Source organism: Perognathus longimembris, chromosome 1, assembly GCF_023159225.1.
Source record: "Perognathus longimembris pacificus isolate PPM17 chromosome 1, ASM2315922v1, whole genome shotgun sequence".
In the NCBI taxonomy this organism is placed as follows: Eukaryota; Metazoa; Chordata; class Mammalia; order Rodentia; family Heteromyidae; genus Perognathus; species Perognathus longimembris.
The window spans coordinates 101,934,946-101,955,465 of record NC_063161.1 but is presented as its reverse complement, the minus strand read 5'-3'; the positions used below and the strand labels follow the sequence as shown (position 1 = coordinate 101,955,465).

At 40.4% G+C, this 20,520-nt stretch overlaps 1 protein-coding gene across 1 annotated transcript in view; it reads right to left on the bottom strand.

Annotated features, from left to right (window-relative positions):
- Window positions 1-5,296: 5,296 nt before the first annotated feature.
- Window positions 5,297-20,520, bottom strand: part of Slc1a1 (solute carrier family 1 member 1) — an 83,278-nt gene continuing 68,054 nt past the window's right edge. Inside the window, exons 7-12 of the mRNA XM_048356483.1 lie at window positions 19,272-19,456; window positions 17,632-17,739; window positions 15,494-15,616; window positions 14,891-15,085; window positions 7,946-8,080; window positions 5,297-7,240 (exon numbers count right to left, since the gene is read on the bottom strand). Of these exons, the coding sequence (XP_048212440.1) occupies window positions 6,994-7,240; window positions 7,946-8,080; window positions 14,891-15,085; window positions 15,494-15,616; window positions 17,632-17,739; window positions 19,272-19,456 (993 nt within the window). The 3' untranslated portion in view covers window positions 5,297-6,993. The remainder of the gene's footprint in view (window positions 7,241-7,945; window positions 8,081-14,890; window positions 15,086-15,493; window positions 15,617-17,631; window positions 17,740-19,271; window positions 19,457-20,520) is intronic.

Below are 20,520 nucleotides of genomic sequence, written 5' to 3'. Positions count from 1 at the left end.
TCAGATCTCAGCTTCCTGAGTAGCTAGGATTAGAGACATGAGCCACCAGCACTGGCTGCAGACATATTTTACATTAATCTTTGCTAGACTGGGAGAATAGGGAGGGGGAATTTGAATGTGTAAGTTTGGTTGTAGGAGATTAGTTTATACCTGTGAAATATTTCACAGTCAATGCCATAAACCTGTTCATCACTCCCAAAGATTAGTTAGCTTCCTCTTTTTTCCCCTTCCTTCTTCCTTCCTTCCTTTCTTCCCTCCTCCCTCTCTCCCTCACTTCCTCCCTCCATCTTTCTTCCCTCCTTTTCTCATCTTCCTTCCCAGGCTTCATCCCTTCCCTTTCTTTACCTTCCCTTCCTCCCTCCCTCCTTCCCTTCCTTTTTTCTGTGGCTGTATAAGAACACTTAACCCCAGAGTGCCCTCTTAGCAAAATTTTAAGTATATAGTCTTTTAAACTATAGGCATTATATTGCAGGTAGATCTCTATAATGATTCTTCCTTGTCTCTAAATTTTGGGGCCACCCCAGCCTTGAGTTAGGATTAATATTGAGCATTCTTGACCCTTTCTACCTTACAAATACCTGACAAGGAGTAGAGACACTGGAGCCAAAATGGATGTACTACCTATTTTTTACATGAGCTTAGGTGAACCAGTTAACTTTTTATGCCAGTTTTGGGGAATAACAGTGCCCTCCTGTGATGGCATGATGGGATGAAATGAGTTAAAATTTAGGTGGTAGGAACAGTTCTTGCCTCATAGTAGCTGAGGTGCCAAGTGAAACATTTTTTTTCTGTTTTTTTATTTTCTGGAATTTCAAATCACACCCCTTCTTGTACTCTTCCTGGTAGGGACATCTCACTCAGTCTGCAGGTTAGGTCAACATCTTAAAGGAAACTGGCTTTTTATTGCTTTAGTGTCATCTCCAAGTGATGATGCACAAGATGCACATGAATAGAGATGGTGTTTCTGCTTGGGGTGACTGAGGAGCAGACTTGCCTTCAGTGCTGGAAAAACAAATGAAATATCCCTGTATTGCAAGCATGACTTATTCATAATTCTCATTCAGTCATCAACTGTTGGCATTACTCAAGCCAACCTCTCGACCCAGTGAAGAGACTTGAGTTTGTGTGTGATTCATGTGAAGTTGATATATCCTTATTTATCTTGATGTTTCTAACTAAACTAAGAAATGGAAGGTGTAGCTGGAAAACTCTGGGAAGTGACACCAAGTTGGTCTGCTGGGAAGATAAAACCAGGGATGAAGAAGAATCAGCCCAAGTCCCTGAGTTGCTAACTGCTTTTGCTACTTATTTATAAATTTTCATTTATGACTTTTCTGATGCTGGTCTCACCATGTTTCCTAAGGACCTAGATGTTTTATTATCCTCAGATTCACTTTTAAAACTCATTTTTTTTCTATCCAGGCAGTGGGCAACCATTTCTGCTATCATCATCATCATCATCATCATCATCATCATCATCATCTTTGTTCTGACTATGGGGCTTGGGTACTGTCCCTTAGTATTTTCACTCAAGCTTGGTGCTCTACCACTTGAGTCACAGACCCCCTTTGGGGTTTTTCATGGTTAATTGGAAATAAGTGTCTCACAAACTTTCCTGCTCAGGCTGGCTTTGAACCCTAATCTGCAGATCTCAGCCTCCTGAGTAGCTAGGCTTATAGGCCTGAGCTACAGGCACCCAGCTATATTGCTATTCTTGCCAAGATAAGTGATGACCTTGAAAATAGAATGCAAGCACTCTTTAAAATTAAAGTTGCATCTGGTGCCTGTGTGTGTCTTTGGCACTATGTGAGAGTAAGCTTATAAAGTAGGCAATGTGAGGCTTTTTCTCCAGCAACCAACTTCCTGGGATGATTCAGTTCATTTCCATTCATCTTATTGTCCCCTTGGAAAATGTACCTTTCCACAGAGTCTGGGTAAGATAAACAAATCCAGGTTAGTGTCAGCTCTCTAGTCTTCTCATGCCATCCCCTGGCACATGGACCCCTTTGACTCTGACAAGCCCAGATTATGCAAGCTTGCTTTGCATTCCTTCACACACCCTAAATTCAAGGAAGAGAAAGCAACACCAGAAAGCTAATAGCTTCTTGAATCAGCAAAAATTGGCAGTAATCAGAGGCTTCAACCTGATACACAAAAAGCACTTTCTTAGAGAGAAAGTGGAAGTCAATGTCCAAAGACTACTCCATAGGCACTGGGTTGATTCTATATGTTTTTAAAATAAGGATGCTGGGTATAACCAGTGCCATCTTGGCGCTGTATGATAGAGAATTGGGTCTAACTGAAGCCATATTGGCTTCTTGGTGGCTGAAAGTGAGGTGCATTCCAAGGTGATGTGTATTTCTGAATTCCTAGAGGCAGGGGCAGGGACTTAGACAATAGGTTACTGGACCTACCAGTCCCATGCCATGAACTTTCAAGACTCTCTAGCTCCCCGTGATCCTACCCCCAACCATGATCCTATTTAGCTCCCCACTACCCCCAGCTCAGATGCCATTTTGCACCATGCCTCCTGTCTCCTGACTCCTCAGGTCACCATGGTGTCACTCTTCAGCTCTCCATTAGAATTGATCAGGTTTGTTGGGATTGTTTTTCTGCTCTTTCTTTGCTTTACCACCCTCATGGCTCAGTTTTCCAGTAGTGTTAAAGTATATTCAAAGCTGCAAGTTTTCTGGGGACATGTATCTGCCTGCTGTCACTGGCTTTCTAATAAAGACTCCTGATTCAACCTCTCAAAATGTGGTTTCTCTGTATCTCTTGATTCAATTCCCATAAAACATTTTCATTCCAGGGTTTTCTGCCTTTCCTTTGGAACATAGGATTCATGAAGGCCAATCTTCTCTCAGTAATATCCTGGTGCTGCTTCAGAGGACTTGTCTAGAAGAGCAAAGGCTTTTTGATCTCATTTCCCCGCCCCTCAACGAGAACAACAAAAGGGCTCCTGCTGGGTCTGTGTTTATCATGTCTTGGGGGTTTCCTCATACTGTGGAGAGCTTTAAAAGTGGCAAGCCAGATAGAGACAGGCACATGGAACTAGAAGTGTCGCAGGAATTCTGGAGAGGCACTCTCCAAATTGCACATGGCATTGGTTTGTCCTAGGGAAGGAAGAAATGGGGTGCCAATTGCTTGGTTATGTCTCACTGTTAGCTTAGGGGTTTTGTGGCACTGTGTAGCCTACACTACTAAACATGTCCTTAGTCATCTCCGTCCATGATGGCTAGATGTATTCACTCAGGGGAAGTCACCCAGTTCCATAAGTACACCAACACAGTGTCTCCAAAGCTGACTGAACAAGGTCTACTTTTTGCGTTCCATGACTTTGACAGTCTAAAATCTCAGAGAAAGGAGGCATATTTTGCTTTTGTTTTTGTGTTTGACCAGTCCTGAAGCTTGAACTCTTGATGGCTAGGAAGCAAAAAGAGAGACAGGAAGGAAGCTGGGTCCCAATATCCCCTTCAAAAGCATGACCTCAGTGACCTCACTTCCCTTCACTAGGCCCTACTTCTTAAAAGTTCTTCCACTGTTGAGGAGTGTCATTGGCTGGTGACCAAGCCCTTAACAAATGGAAATTTGGAGGACATTTATCCAATCACAGCCAATATATGTGGGTTATGTATGTGATTGAGGGAGGAGAGAAATTGAGTGAAAGGGTCTCACCCCCAAAGAGGTTGGGGTAAGAATGTGACATTGTCATTTATTAAACATATTATGTGACAGGTTCTTTGCTTGATATATCATATACATCTTCTCACATAATACTTAAAGCAATTTCACAAGGTAAGTTATTGTTATTCCCACCTCACTGAAGGGGAAACCAAAGCTTAGAACATTGACAAGGGTCCCAAAGGTGAGAAGAAATTAGAGCTATGTGTCTAATTGTTGTATCCCCTTGTCCCTTGCTGGGCAATTAGAGAATGCAGAACATCCATTCTCTTGCATAGCATCATGTAGCATTCCACTGATGATCTACAGAACTATCTCTTCTCTCTTCCTAGAGGAGAGTCTTACACATCCTCAAAGCCAACACTACTATTGGCCCCCTGCCTGATTATAAGCCAGGTGCATTTCTCATGGTCTCTTAGAACAACAGTGTGCTTTGAATAAAAGGCCTTGTACCCAGTGGACTTACACTATGAATGCCAAAATAATTACTCATTAACTAAAGCTGATAACATCATTGATCCTGAGTGTTAGACCTGACTAAAATCACACAGAGGTCATCTTCTCAGATGTTCTTCCCACAAATATGTCTTTCTAAGGAGTTGGTGGTGATTTCTGCCTATGTGGAAACAAAAGAGACTATTCTGTATTCCTTGGCCAGATAGTGTCAGAATTTTTATACTCCCTTCCAGGCCCATAGATCTATCTATCCCTTTGATGTCTATGGCACAAGTGAGAGTCTGCCATGTCCTGTAGAAAGCAGCCATCATTTAAGTTGCTTTCTTTTTCTTTCTTATTGCTGGTCCTGGGGCTTGAAGTCAGGGCCTGGGCATTGTCCCTGAGCTACTTTTGATCAAGGCTAGTGCTCTACTACTTGAGCCACAGAGCCATTTCCAGCTTTTTCAAAGTAGTTTATTGGAGATAAGAGTCTCTCAGATTTTCCTGCCCTGGCTGTCTTTGAACCATGATCCTCAGATCTCAGCCTCCTGAGTAGCTAGGATTCCAGGCATGAGCCACTGGCACCCACAGCCCATGCCATCTTTTAAAGAACATTGAATCCAGCCATTCATAAATTGTAGTCCTATTGCAGAGGAAGGCAAGTTCAGTCCTTCAGTGAAACCAAATTTCAACCCCTGGAGATAAATCTGTTTCCTATGACAGTAATTTTTAACAAAATTCTACTTTGATCTGGGGCAACTGTTCCCAAGGTACTGCACTTCTGCCTTTTACTCTTCACTGGTAAACATGAAGCATCAGATTATTGTTCCTCAGGCCCTATCTTTTCATTCTTTGGGTAACCAGTTTTAAACCAATAATTTTGTAAAAACGAATTGAACTGGCTCACATTTCTATCCTCCCATACCCACTCATATTAATAAGATAAAAGAACAGGTAAGAGGAAAGAAAAGACAGAGGAGAAAGAATGAGAGATATTTACTGAGACTGAAATGGAATTTTTCTTCTTCTTTTTTTAATGAGTTAACAGCGGTGTGTGAAGAGGCTGGTTATAGAAGTGTTCCAAGTTCACAAACAGCTCTGTCAGCACTGATGCCACTAATACCAGCCACCTGATAAGGGAATAAAACTAGCCAGCCCCAAAGAAATGACCAACCCATCATCATTTAGATTTAGTTTTATTTCTTAAAAACAATACCAATAGTTGCATTGAAATTTTCACATTAAATCATTGGTTGCTATGATGTTTACATAATAATTCCGCATCATTTTCTCATAGATTTCAGGTGCATGTGGTCAGAACTGACCATTTGTTTACTTTTCTGCTATCTTTGGCACAATTTCTGGTTACTTAAACTATAAAAACATGGGTTGAAGGTGGCTACACAGGACTCCAGAAACACAACTATTTAGGATCTATCTCAATATAAGTTTAAGTGAATTTTAAGCATTATTTACAAGATGAGAACTGAAGCACAGACTTTCAATAAACCATAAATTCATAAATCAGCAAGAGAGTGAGAATAAGAAGATTTTAATGAGAAGGGCCAAGATTTCTAGTTTGAACAATTTTCTCTAGAGCAGGAGAGAGTGCTGGGGGAATGGAGAGAATTTCCCCTCAACCACTTATAGGGATACTTTATGTCATAGATTCAATTTGCAAGAATCCAGGCTAGGGACAGCTTTACTACAAGTTGGTATATGAATGCTATGGAATGGAAATTATAACACAATGTACCTGGTAGCTTGGCATGGTTGTTCAAGGCCCTGATGCAAAAAAAGTTCACAGGCAGCAAAGTACTGGCCTCTGTAGGTGGGTATGAATGAATGGCTTTGGAAGAATGAAGCCTTCTTATTGAAGCCAAGCACATCTGTCTTTTGGATCAATATCTTTCTATATACTTGTATATGGAGTCAGTGTAAAATTCCTTCCAGTTGTCAATGAATAGCTATGCCCTCCTGGTGTACCACAATAAAGATCTCTGCTTTAGGGCCAAATCCATAGATTTGAAATGATGGTACAGCATAATTTCTCATTCCAGTGCTCCTGAGAAAAAACTGGGAAGCTCTGAAACAGACCTAGGCTGCGATTATAGTTATTATTCAAGTACAAGGAAAGCGCTTCATTTCACATTGATAGTTCAACTCTGATCTCTGTCTCTTGAAAACTATATGAAAATAATAAATACATACATACATATATAGTTCTATACTGAACACTGGATTAACAATGACCAGTGTCCCAATACAGTACATTGACAAAAGAACCCTTCTCCTTTCCCCCTAAACCCTATGTGAGTCTTGAAATTATTATTGCAGAACTGTGCTGGTCTGTTTTTTTTAAAAAACAATTTATTTGAAATTGGCTGGAGATGAGTTCAATGATCATTTTGGCACAATGACAAGTGGGACTGTTTAGATGCATTATAATTTATAAAAAGTGAGAAGTAAAGGAAATCCATGCCAATAGAAAGTCTGAGTAAAAATTTTTAAACAAATTATATATATATAATTCCCCAAAACTGGTTTCTGCATGGGAAAGCAATTTCTCTTTGACATTACCGATTTCAAGTTAGTACTTTATATACATTCAAACGTGGTTTTATAGAATTTTCAAAACTCCAATAATGTAACTTTTATATTATTTGATTGCATTTCTTCTTATCCCACTCCCAAATTCTGAAACCCAGTGAGCAGAGACTATCAAGCCAAATGTAGAAAATAATCTGGAGTTTTGTTTATCAAGTTAAAAATACAATTGCTCATCAGTGTTTCTCTTTTCCTGAATGGTTGAACTTGCTAAGAGATGACTCTCATAGAAAGGTTCTTCATCACTCCAGTCACTGGAAGCTAGGGATTCTAGAACTGCGATGTCTGGGTGAATGAGATGGTGTCGGACTTGTCTACAGCAAAGCCTCCATTAACATATGACTTCTTTGTGTCTGAGTCTTCACTCTCGAGTATTGTGGATTCCAAAGCAAAAGGGTTCACAATGTTGACTTCAGAGGAAACATCCATCTGTTCCAGCTCCTTTTTAGAGAGCTTTTCCACAATGCCGGTCCCAAATGCATCACCAAGGACATTGACCATGGTCCTGAACCGGTCCCTAGAGAAGTGACAGAGGCATCAGATGGGGGCTCAATTCTTTCTCAGCCTGGCAATATGACTTGCTGTTTATTGGGCATGTACTAGCTTCCAGACTTGGTCCTAGATTCTGGACTCACATGACCCCATGAAGTTCTTACAACAAGCCATTGAGGTAGGCAGAATTTCCCCCCATCTGTCTTGTAGATAATACAACTGGGCTTCATGTTAAGGGACTTTCTCCAAGTTATAAAGCTAATTAATGCTGGGTGGAAATTCAAACCCAAGTCAGGCTTACCCTAAAGCCTTTGTGCAGGCCATAGCCTAGACAACCCTACTAATGCTTGGGAATATGTACTGATTTTGAAACAAGGTGGCTATGAGGCTGAAGTAGGTCAAAGACAGCTTCAAGTTAGCTCTGGTGCTTTTCCAACTTCTTCCTCTTATGATCCCCTGTTTATCTTTGCCCATACCTAGCTGTAGCTTGAGCAGTTAACCCAGTACAATTAGCCAATGAAGCTTCCTGGCTTTTAACCATCTCTGCTTTAGTGATGAAGAGTTCATGTTTGAGCACGGTTATTAGGTGGCCTGGTCAGAGGGAAATTAAAGCAGCAACAGATGGCTCATTGGGCATTCTAAAAGGAGGGTGATGTCAGAGTGCAGATTTTGCATGACTAGGAAGTAGCCTGCCCATCTGGCTGAGGCAATGGCATTTATTCCAACTCACAGGAGCCAGTCGACAGCGATGATCAGGGTGACATCCTCTGCAGGCAGGCCCACAGCACTCAGCACGATCACCATGGTCACCAGGCCAGCCTGAGGCACGCCAGCAGCTCCAATGCTGGCAGCTGTGGCTGTGATGCTATAGCCAAAACACACCGGCAAACGGGTTAGACCCCCCCTATTTCTCTCTTCAAGGCTCTTGACCTGAAACAGTCTCCATGGCAATTATTATTTGGGGAAATTGACACAAAGAATCTGTTATGTACTAAAGACCTGTTCCAGGCATAGAGGATGAGAGCTGGGAGAGATGAGGGATAGGAAGGACGTGATGCCAAGGTCTGACAAGAGGAAATGGGCAGATCATTCTCGGGCAAGGGGAGAAAGATAAAAATGTCATGAACGACACCTAAAATGAGCCAGAGAGTTATTCAAAAGGAGTGCAAGAGTTTACCAAGTGGAATGTATATGGAATGCTTTACCCATGCATGCATCCATCCTAAATACATGCCAGGTGCCTCTCCATCTGATTTATTCCTCCTTTCTTCCATCTACTCACCTGCCCAGTCATTTATTGACCACATAATAAGGGCCAGGAATTTCAGTTGCCTTGAAGGATAAGGGGTAAAGGTCAGTTGGATGAGCAAGGGTATTTCAGGCGAAGGCCAAGGTAAAAGGCAATGGTTAAACAGGTTTAATGTCCTTTCTGGAAATCACAAGACTCGACCTCTCTGAGGTACCTCTTTAGAGCACCAAATTAAGAAAACTATGTGACTCCTGTTCAAGGTACAGAAATTCCTATTTGTTTCTTCCAGTGGATGCCCTTTGTGAAAAAATGAAGACAGATCTAGAATCCAGGAGAGGCAGCCAGATTAACGTAATTACTATGCATTTATAAAGATCTCTCTTGGATAGATAATATGTAGCACTAGGGTTTGTTTACTTTGCAGTGTATAGTGTGTGTATCTTTGTGTGTGTTTGCTGGGATAGGAATTTGAACTCAAAACTTCCTACTCTCGCTTGGCTTTTCCATTCCTGGCTGGGACCTTATTTAAATTGTGCATCTAGTGTGGCTTTTTGTTGACAAATTTGAAATAAGAGTCTCTCAGATTTGTCTTCCTGGGATGGCTTGAAATAGTGATCCTCAGATCCCAGCCTCTTTTTTCTTTAATTAAATGTTATTGACAAGGTGATGTGCAGAGGGGATACAGTTACATAATAAGGTAGTGAGTACATTTCTTGTCATATTTGTTACACCCTCCCTCATTTTTCTTTCTCTTCCCTAGTTCAGGTAAGTGTATACACAATATCTAGTGTACCAAAATCATATACTATAACCACATGGGGTACGCCAAAGGAAATTCACCTAGAACATTAAACGTAATGACAACAATAGAATCCTTCTGTGTCCTCTTGGAGTTCTTTTTGCTTATCCTCATCTTATATAATCATGTGTACATAGCTGTTGAGCTATTGTGATCCTCTGATAGGTCTATCCTAGACCTTTTTATGTTTGTTTAGTAGTTGTTTGGTTTTAGATACATATTGTAAAGTTGCTGACCCAAACATGTGGAAATACCATTTGAAAAGAAGTTTGTTATTTTATAGGCCTGATCTCTACTGTTCTCTCCACCTGACCCCCACCCTACAGTCATATATCAAGGAGACCATGCGCCTTTTTTCTCTGTGTTCTAGGCTTGTCTCACTCAACATTATTTGTTCAAGCTCTGACCATTTCCCTGCGAATACCAGTATTTTATCATTTCTAATCACTATGTAGTATTCCATTGTGTACAGGACCACACTTTTTGGATCCATTCATCTGTATTGGGGCATCTGGGTTGTTTCCATATTTTGGCTACTGTGAATTGTGTAGCAATAAACATGAATGTGCAGATGTCTTTATAGTATCTTGAGACCTGTTGTTCAGGATAGATGCCTAGGAGTGGTATGGCTAGGATTGTATTAGTGAGCCACTTGTGCCTGGCAGAATGTACAGGTGTTGAGCAGCAACATATTTCTTATTTTAATCAAGAATCATTAGGCACTGAAAAATCCTTTTGGATGATCTTGAGTGGGACCCACAATATGTTCTGAAAACATGGACTCACTCTTGGGGCAGGACTTACAGTGTTACAGCAATATCACTGGATCAACAGATGAATATGGGGAAACTGCCAGTTTAAACTAGAAGAATAACTCATACTATTCAAAATCCACATTCTTTTCTGCTCAAAAAGTGTCAGCATTCTTGAGTACAGATGTTGAGTTGAGTGTCCTGTTTATGTATCTGCTAGGTAATATGCTGCAGAGACCATTTAAAAGGACTGGGCAAATGCAGGCTGAAGGTCTTTGATGAATATGTTTTCCTTCAGTGACTATGACCACCAGTTCACAGTAAATTAGAGAATTCTGGGGTTGTAATAATACCTCATATGAATTCTAAGATTTCGTCTTTTAAATGTGTTGCAAAAAAAATTGGACTGAATGCATAAATGGATTTTCTTTGTTAGATGTGATTTGTGAGAAAGCTCATTGATCCCTCTTGAAATATTTCATGATTAATCAGTCTTGACCTTGCTTGCAGAATGTGTTTCTTTTTTTCCTTCCTTCCTTCCTTCCTTCCTTCCTTCCTTCCTTCCTTCCTTCCTTCCTTCCTTCCTTCCTTCCTTCCTTCCTTCCTTCCTTTTTTTGGTGGTGGTACTGGTTTGAACTCAAGGCCTAGCCACTTGTTCAGCAGGTGCTCTACTACTGAGCCACACCTCCAATCTTTTTTAAAGTGGTTATTTTTGAGATAGGATTATACTTCCTGTCTAGATGCATGCCTAAACCACTATCTGCCTATTTTAGGCTTCCTGTTATAGGTTGGATAACAGTAATACGCAACCACACCCAGCTATGGGTTGAGAAGGGGTCTTGTAAACTTTTCTGCTTGGGCTGGCCTCAAATAATTCTCAATCTCTCAAATAGCTAGGATCACAGCTGTGGGCCACCCAGTGCCTGGCCTAAATTTTTGCTTTTAAACTGGCTTACGCATATCCTACTTTGGCTGAAGAAAGTTTCACTGCCTCAGGCACAAAGTTCTCTTCTCACATTAAAGCTTAGTTTAGTGACAGGCAGGCCATTTAGCTCAGTTCAACACAGGTGGAGGCAGGGCAGTGAACTAGAGTGAGCTCAGGTTTCACAGTTTCACAGAATGAGGATACATCCTCATTCTACATCCATTTTTCCTTCTGCCTTTTCTAAGGCAAAACACTTCTCTTAATCTTAATTTCTTGCCTGCTTTATGAGGATAATATGATGTCTCTAGGGCTACTGTAAAGATTAATCCATATGAGGCATGCAAGATAGATTAAAATCATGCAATTTCTGTTGCTACTTTTGCCCATTTCCTTGCTGCCACTATGGCTAGAGCAACAATTGAAAACCTAGTACTGATTGAGCTCCCCTAATCTGAAAGTACAACACCCGAAATTCTTCAAAATGCAAAATGGACATGACAGCAGGTGGGAAATTTCACATCTGCTCTCATATAATGGGGCACGATTAAACACACAGCTACGCTCAAAACACTGCATACAATTACCTCCAAGCTACTAGTGTAAGGAATATACAAGATATAATTGAGGCTCAAGGTATCATAATATGTATATGCAAATATTCCAAAATTTAAAAAATTTCCCCAGTTCCCTGAAGTGTCAAGCAGTTTTTGAGCCTTTTCTAGGTCTCAGCTATAATACTCTCTTGATATAAGATGATCCCATTTTCAGTCAGTTGTAACTTGGGATAATTGAATGCTACACTAAAAGCACAAAAGGACAGTATCCTTGTTTCTGTGATGTCCAGACCCAGACCACAGATGGCAATGTACTACTGCATGTCTAAAAAGTTGTTTAACCATTAGCCACATGAACAATGACAATAATTCTGTAAAGCTAAAACTAACTTTCATTATTTCTCAGAACAAATTTGTGAAGTCAATGATTACTTGGGGCCTCAGGGTGGTTACTAGTTATGGGCCAGTTGCCATTTGTGAGTATGATTAATGTATTTTGCCAGAGTAGGGGACAGAAGTTTGGATGTGAATTGGATAGTTAGCCTTTAGGCCCAACGTTGGTTTCCATGGCAGTCAGGATAAGAAAAAGAAAAAAGAAGATGGATTAGGAAGATCTAGGAAATGTATAACTAAGAACAAGGAAGGGACTTTATCATAAAGTCATAAATACAAAGAACCAGCATCTCATATAACCACTTTTTGCAAATCACTTCAGTGAAGACTAGAAGTTCCTGGTCAGGCTGAGGGAGGTGGGATTAACCACTTGGAAATGTATAAGTAACAACTGGGAAGCTGTGGAACAGAAAATTTCCAGAGCATGAGTCAAGGTTTTAACAGTCTTTGCTGATATCCCCTCTGAACTATATTTAAGCTTTTTTGGCATTGGCTTCTTTAGCCACTACCACATTTTATAGATTAGGCAGCATCTGTATAGCCCCTCCCCCAGGAGATGTTCCATATTTCATAGTGGTCTTTTCAATTTCATACTATTCTGGTCAATTTCAAGGAAACAGGAATAGCTTTTGATTTAAGGCTGTGGAGGTTTTTTTTGTTTTTGTTTTTTTAGATGTACTATGTTAGGGATACAAAAGTTAACTCTAACTCGAATAAGTAGGTCTAGAGAGTCAGTTTCATTCTAACATTCTACTCTATACTCAACTAAATTCCTCAGGTTAACTCTTAATCCAGCCTACCACTCAAATGTAGCCCTGTGAAATAGAACTTTCTGGAGCAATAGAATTGCTGTGTATCTGTGCTATCCAATTCAGCCAGCCTCTGGAAGACTACTACAAGCTTATGGTTAAGGGCTACCTTATTGGATGGATGGTACTATCTTAGAGAAACAACTCTGGCAAAATCTACTAATGACTTTTTAACCATATCCTTAAACAAGCCATTTAAGTTCTCATTTGAGTTGAATTCTCTTTAGGATCTGATTCTGTGAACCATTTTCATCCCCGGAAAAATCTTTCTTCTCTTAGTTCTCCATGTCATCATGGTTCTTGTTTCCTCCTATCTTTTCCTTCTTCTCACTCTCTCATGGATACTCCCTTCCCTGTTTCCCTTTAATATTAGGTTTTTCCAAATATAAAACCCAAGTCTCCTTCTCTTCTCTACAAACTCTCCCTATATAATGTCATCCATTCCTAACATTTACTGAGAGCTCACTGTGTAGGTGTGAAAGCTTTAAAATGCATTATCTAACTTATTCACCACCACTTAAATACATTGTAGGCATTATTATAATTATTATTATTACAATTATTATCTTCATTTGAAAGGTGAAAAACCAGAAGCTTAATAATTCAATTTTCCTGCCCAAGCTAATCACAGTATCCCTGACAGCCAGACACAGATAGCTGACTCAGGACCCACATACTGGATGGCAATCATTAATTCAATGGCTCTGACTGTATCTATAGTCCACATCTACATTTTTCCCGGCACATCTCTCTACTTAGTAGCCTCAAAGGTATTTCAAATTCAATAACCAAAAACTATGATGTCTTTTTTTTTTCTATTACTAATGTTTGAACTCAGAGCCTCTAGCCTGGCTTTTGCTGGTTAACTGGAGATGGAATCTTGTGGATTTTTCTGCCTAGGCTGTCTTTGAACTGTGATCCTACGAGTGTCAGCCTCCTAAGTAGCTAGGATTACTATATGAGGTCACTGGTATGGATAAGGTGTACAAATACTTTATTTCTTCATATTATTGCTTTACTTTTTAAATTAAATTTTATTATTATTATAAAGATGATATACAGAGGGGTTACCATTTTATAAGCCAGGTAGTTACTACATTTCTCTTTGGACAATGCTACCCCTTCCTTTCCTTAATGTTTTTCTTATGCTAGTTCCTGTTATTTTTAACAACCAATCTAGAATCATTCATCAATCATGGGAGACATCCTAGCTTTTCCTTGCTCCTTACATTGAATTGAGCTAATGTTTCCTTAATTCATTAATTCATAAGATCTATGACAGTGTCTTCATGTAGGCCTTTTAACACCTTACCTAGACTTCTGCAACAGTCCCCTAATTGGCCTGCCTTGTGCTCCCTTACCCATCTAACCCATTACTTCTCTACAGTGTAAATCTGTTCATGTTCCATACAGTCTTTTATGATATAACTTCTGCCTTGTTCTTTTATGTCCTCTACATTTTACTTCCTGTGCCAGATACGACAACAATGTCTGACTCTGTAACTAGGACATGGCTGTATTTCTGCTATCCAAAGCTCTTAGCTTCCTTCTTAGCCTGCTAAATTTTTATTCTTCACTGATGACACATCTATATTTCCCTTGTTCTCCAGAAAGCTTCCCTTACCCTTCCCAGAGAGATGATCTTTCCCTCTTTGGGGCCTTCTGTGATCACTAAATAAAGTTCTGTGACATGCTGTATCTCATAGCCCTCAGTATTCCTTTTGTGGGTACTCTCTCTTTGCTTTTTCACTCAAGGCTGCCACTCTACCACATGAGCCACATCTCTACTTTGGGCTTTTTGGTGGTTATTTGGAGATAAGAGTCTCATGGACTTTTCGGCCTGGGCTGGCTTTGAGCTGTGATCCTCAGATCTCAGTCCTGAGTAGTTAAGATTACAGACACAAGCTACCTATGCCTGGTCACAAGGGACCTTTTGATAGCAGTGATTGTCCTTCATGCAGCTTTGAATTTTTGGTGCCTACTCTGTGCACAGTACCTACTGGGCACACTGAACTGAGCACAGAGCAATGATTTGACTGCTAAGTAGGAATGCTGTGTTCCACGAACCCACTAGTTGTCCTCAATCTTGTGAAGGGACTTTGTAAACCAAGCAAAACAATCCAAAGGGCCTCCCTTCACAGATCACTTTTACTTAGTAACCATGATGCAAATGAGTGTGGCCCCAATGACCCACCTGATCGTGATGATCTGCCCAATGCTCAAATCCAAGTCATTCAACTGAGCGATAAACACAGCCGCAACTGCTTCATAGAGGGCAGTCCCATCCATGTTGATTGTGGCACCCACAGGCAGCACAAATCTAGTAATCCTCTTGTCCACCTGGTTCTTTTCCTCTGCACAGCGGAAAGTGACAGGCAGTGTAGCTGAACTATAGGGTAAAAAAGAGAAAAGAACTATGGTTAAAGAATGCCACTCCTCAATCCCTACCTGAAAAGACATTTCTCTTACACACACACACACACACACACACACACACACACACACACACACACACACAGATAAAATGAGTAACAACAAAATCCCAGCATACTGGCACTTTTGGTCAGTCTAGGAACCAGAAGACAATCTACCCTCCTCTAACCCTGGTTACATTAGAACTCATTCCTAGCTGCAGAACAAGAGAGCAAGGAAGTATTCAAAAGTCAAGGACAAAATATATGGAGGTCATCATTCAAAGGTAGCTACAAAATACATAAGCTAGGATCTGCTTCACCAGGCAAAGAGAGTTGATAGAGTAGGGGCTGAAGTTCTTTTCCTGAAAGTATCTTCTGCTTACCTGGAAGAGATCATAAGAGCTGTCAGGAGAGCCTGGGCCATGCCCATGGCAAATCGGAAAGGGTTCTTCCGTACAACTATAAAATATATCAGTGGGAGAATCACAATGGAATGGATTGCAAGCCTGTGAACAAAAGAGGTAAGTGGTTTCAAAGATGGTACTGTTGCCTCACACTTCATTTTTTGTTTTGTTTTGTTGACACAGGAGATTGAACTCAGGACCATACATTTGAGACACATCTCTAGCCCCTTGTCATCTTGGTTATTTTCCTGGTAGGGTCTCACTATATGCCTGCCTGGACTGTGATCTTCCTATTTGTGCTTCCCCACATGGTTGGGCATGACAGGTGTGTGCTACTGCATTCAGTCATTGTGCTCCCCCCACCCCCCATGGCTGGGTTAACAGGAGCTCGTCTCAATGCCTAGCCCATTGGTTGACATGGCTTTTGAACTTTTATTCCCTGCCCTGCCCTCAAACTTTGATGCCACTGATTTTCACCTCTCAACTAGCTAGGATTGCCGATGTGAGCCACTATATCTATTTGGCTTGGCTGCTGGATTGTTACTCCTCTTCTAAGATTCAGCTAAACATCTCCTTTCCTCCAAGAAGCTTTCCTTCAAACTTTCTCAAGTACAGCAGATCGTTTCCTCCTTGGGTTCCTCTTTGTCCTTACCATGATACACCATTACAGAGCTTATCACAGTGTCCCCTCTCCCCCACCAGCCTGTCCCCTGAACCATGCTGTGAATGATGCCCACTGTTTACAGTGGAAGTCAAAGTTGTGGAAGAAAATGTCTCTGTTCTTCAAGGTCATCATTTAGGACTGGCTCTTTCATTCATTATTCTTGCCTTCTCACACTGTTCTCTGTTTTACACAGAACCATATGGGCTTCTCAAAATAGGAGGGCTGAAGAAATGAGACCCACTTGGTAGACGGCATGCACATGTAATGGGCAGCTTAACAGATCATTTATATAAGGTTGAAATAATAAGAAACAGTCATTGCAAAGATGAATCCTGAAGGTCCCAACAGAGAGCTGGTTTCTAAACATTTTGAGTTCTTAGCTAGGGCTTTTAGTTTTTTGCTAGAAACCTAAATAGGGCAAGAAAAAGAAATCAGAACTCCATTATGAAATGTCTCAGTATCACAAACCTCAGCTACATCGGTGCCCAGACATAGTCTCCAGTCCTGCCTGTCTATGCAGCCCCACAGCAGAATTGGCCTCTGCCTTTATGGCCTCTGTAAGCCTGGGGTTTGACTTTGGCTCTCACACTTTATGAGCCTAAGCTGCTTTTATGTTGGATAGCATGGCTATACTTTGGGCAAACATAGATTAAGTGTCAGTGTTGTGCTGTGGAAACTTTCCTAATGCCATCAGGTTTCAATAGGTGACAGGATCGCTTAAGTTGGGCATTTGACCTCTGGGAGTCAAATGAGTATGATGATGTATTCCCTTAGCCCACATTTCTTAGTCTATATGACATATCCTGGGGTCTCTGGGGGCACCATTCATAACCTGTCCCACTGCTTTTCTTCTTAAGGAACCAATAACTAGATTGTAAGAAATATGGCAGGGACTCATCTCCAGTGCCCTCCTATCTTATGACTTCTAAAGCCCCACACAATTTCTTCCAGCCTGATGATTTCCCCAGAACCCTTTCTGACACTGATCAGAGAGGACATGGCAGCAGCTACCAGTCCAGCAGCAATGTTTGAACCAGCCAGCACTCTTACTTCTACCTGCTTGAGTCTGATTTCATGATTTTGCCCTTCTTAATTTATTTCAACCTGCAGGCACGCGAGGGCTATTCTTATCTGCTTGGTAAGTTTATGTTCTTGAAGAAATAAAGGGCATGAGAGAGCCAGAAGAGGCTACAAGTAGGTTTTTCACATCTTTTAAATAATTTAAACACAACCAATAAAGGCAGTGGCACAGCCTGGACCAGGCTGTTCTGCCAAGAGCTGGCATTTAGCACAGCACGATCCACCTACAGTACAGCTGTTAAAGGGCAGCCCCTGCTTCCCTGCTCTTATCTCTGAACTCTATATTTCCCTGCCTTTAAAACTAGCCATACCTCAGCCTTTCAGAAATAAGTCTATAATAGAGCCAATAAGGTTTATGTTGAATCAGACATACCCAGTCAAGACCGTGGCCATATAAAGTCCCAGCTTTCGGAATATTTCCCAGTCTTCAACTTCTATGATCTTCCCAGCAATCAAGAACAAAATACCCAATGGCATATAACTGGAAAGTAAGCAGAGCAAAGACACATTTGTGTTGTCAGGGAGTTTCTTGGGATCGGTTGGGGGAGGAGGCAAGCCAGTGTTTCCTGTGTGCTCAGCTAGAAGGAGCAAAGGGCATAGCATGAAGCCAAGATCTTCGTTTGGAGTCCTGAGTGCACTGCTGGTTGTTGGCTTTAGTATCTTACATGGGCCTTAAATTGTACCTATCTAAAATGAAGGGGATTTGCAAACTTAATAAGAATGTATGGTCAGATTGGCGCATATTCCATACCATACACACACACGTAAACAGTGCATATACATCTGATTCATTGTCATATCTACTTATCTCACTTAGCCTTTACTGCAAAATATGGATGCTAAGCTCTTTCTAGACATGGTCATTTTTGTGTGTCAGGTGTTAGAAATAGAGGCAACACTACTAATACTAGAACTAATAGTGGGAATGGTCACAGTAGCTTTGGGAAGAATAGTTTACATGCATCATTTCACTTAGTATACTTCTCCTAATCCTAGGCATAAGTTTTATCCTTTTTTTTTAAATAGATGATGCAATTGGCATTTCTGCAGGATTAAGGAACTTTCCAGGCTGTTATTACTGAATTTTTTATGTCACTGTTTCAATGTCTATCCTTTGGATTACAGAATGCTGAACTAATTCTATGTGAAATAAAGGAGTCCAAGACCTCCCTGGAAAAGTGGATTGTTTAGTAGCTTAGAGACAGGGCCCCTCAGGTGGGGTCCCCAGGATTACTCAGAAGCCACCTTGCATTCAGATGATTTTGTGTCCATGCTGGAACAGTTGGAAATGTTTCCAATCTCATTTCTTTCTTTTTTCTTTGCCATTCAACAAAGCAGTTTATGAAGACAGTATATTTTGATCAATGTCAACCCTTTCAACATTCTTGCCCACCCCTCCCAACCTACCTCTCCTGTCACTTTTTCTTAATTTTTAGGTTATATATTTCATTTTACATTTAGCAAAGCCATTTATGTATACAATGTATCTTAATCTGCATCATCCCTTCAACATCTTCACCTCCTCCTTTGACCTACTCCTGCCCTTACATTTCTCAATTCTGCAGTATAGATAATGAGTTCTTGCCTGCATTTTCCCCTTTCCACCTTCATTCTTCTACTTGTCTCTCCTGGGCTCCCCTCTCCTATCTTGCAAGTACTCATTTCCTGGTACTTACTTTGAATTCTCATTTCTGCTTGGGGTCTAACAGCAAAAACCACTGATGTCCATACTGGTAAGGAACTCTCTTAAGTCACATCTTCAAGAGTCGTTGAGGCATATGGATGCTAATTGGGTACAACATGGATTTCCCAGGGCTTTGAGCAGGAAATAAAACAATGGTTGACAGCTAGACTTCTTACTAATAAACAGACTCCTGAGCTGTATGTGAAATTATTCAATACACCAATGTCTTGACTTTAAATTTCTACCTTCTCTAGGAGGGGTCAGCTTCTTTCTAATTTTGAGGAGATTGGGTTGTCAAGGGAGGGAAAATGACATGAAACAGTGCTCACCACATGATGATCTGGACAATTTTCATAGTAGCATCACTCAAAGCATTGAAGAAGTCCACCAGAATTTGTCCCTTTTCTCCCATCTTTCCAATGACAAGTCCAAAGACAAGGCAAAAGATAATCAAGCCCAGGACATTGATACCATCTGAATACATGCCTACAATTTTGTACTCCTTTGTTTTGTTCTGTGGATCAAAAGCCAAGAAAAATATATCAAAGTTGGAGTATAATTATAGTGATATAACAGAGTCAATAATACTTTAGGAAAGACAACAACAACAACAATAAACATACTCACATAGAAACCATCCCTCCATCATACTGAGGTTTAAATGCTTTTCCCCTTCTCTTAACTAGTCCATATTTGAATATTTCTCTTGAAATGTTCTTATTCTAGAAGTATTTTACACTTTTAGTATGAATTTTAGAGACAAGACACTTTTTCAAGTTATTTTAAATATAAGCTGCATTTATTGCCTTAATAATGCAGGAAGTACAAATGTTTAGCAGTAAGAACATTTTTTTAGGACATTTTACCATCTGTTTTACCTTGATAATTTACACAGAATATTTTTTCCTGCTTTTGGTTTTATATGGCCAACGTCATTTCAAAGATATAAATATTCACCAGGCACTGGTGACTTACACTTATAATCTTTGCTACTTAGGAGGCTGAGATCTGAAAATTGTAATTGGAAGAGTCTGTGAGACTCTTATCTCCAATAAACTACTCAAGAAAAGCCATAGTGGCACTGTGGCTCTAATGGTAGAGTGCTAGCTTTGAGCAAAAAGGAGCTCAGAGACAGAGTATAAGCCCTGAGCTCAAGCCCCAGAACTGGCACACACACAAACACACACACACACACACACACACACACAACTTATAGATATAAAATATATAAATATATAATTTATAGATTTAATATATGACATAAAATACAAAATTATTTAACTATATTTGATTATGAATTATTTCTTCACTTTGTTCTGGGTAAAAATAGCATAGGAATTACTAAGAGATAATATGAGTAATGCAGGTATATAAAGAACTGTCAGCAAGCCACTGGGATACCAATTATTTCTTACTAAAAACAAATATTTGTGGAACAGGTAGAATTTTTTTTCCAGTCATGAGGCTTCATCTCAGGGCCTTGGCACTGTCCCTGAGCCTCTTTGTGCTCAAGGCTAACACCACTTGAGCCACAGTGCCACTTCTGGTTTCTGCTGAGTAGTTTATTGGTGATAAAGA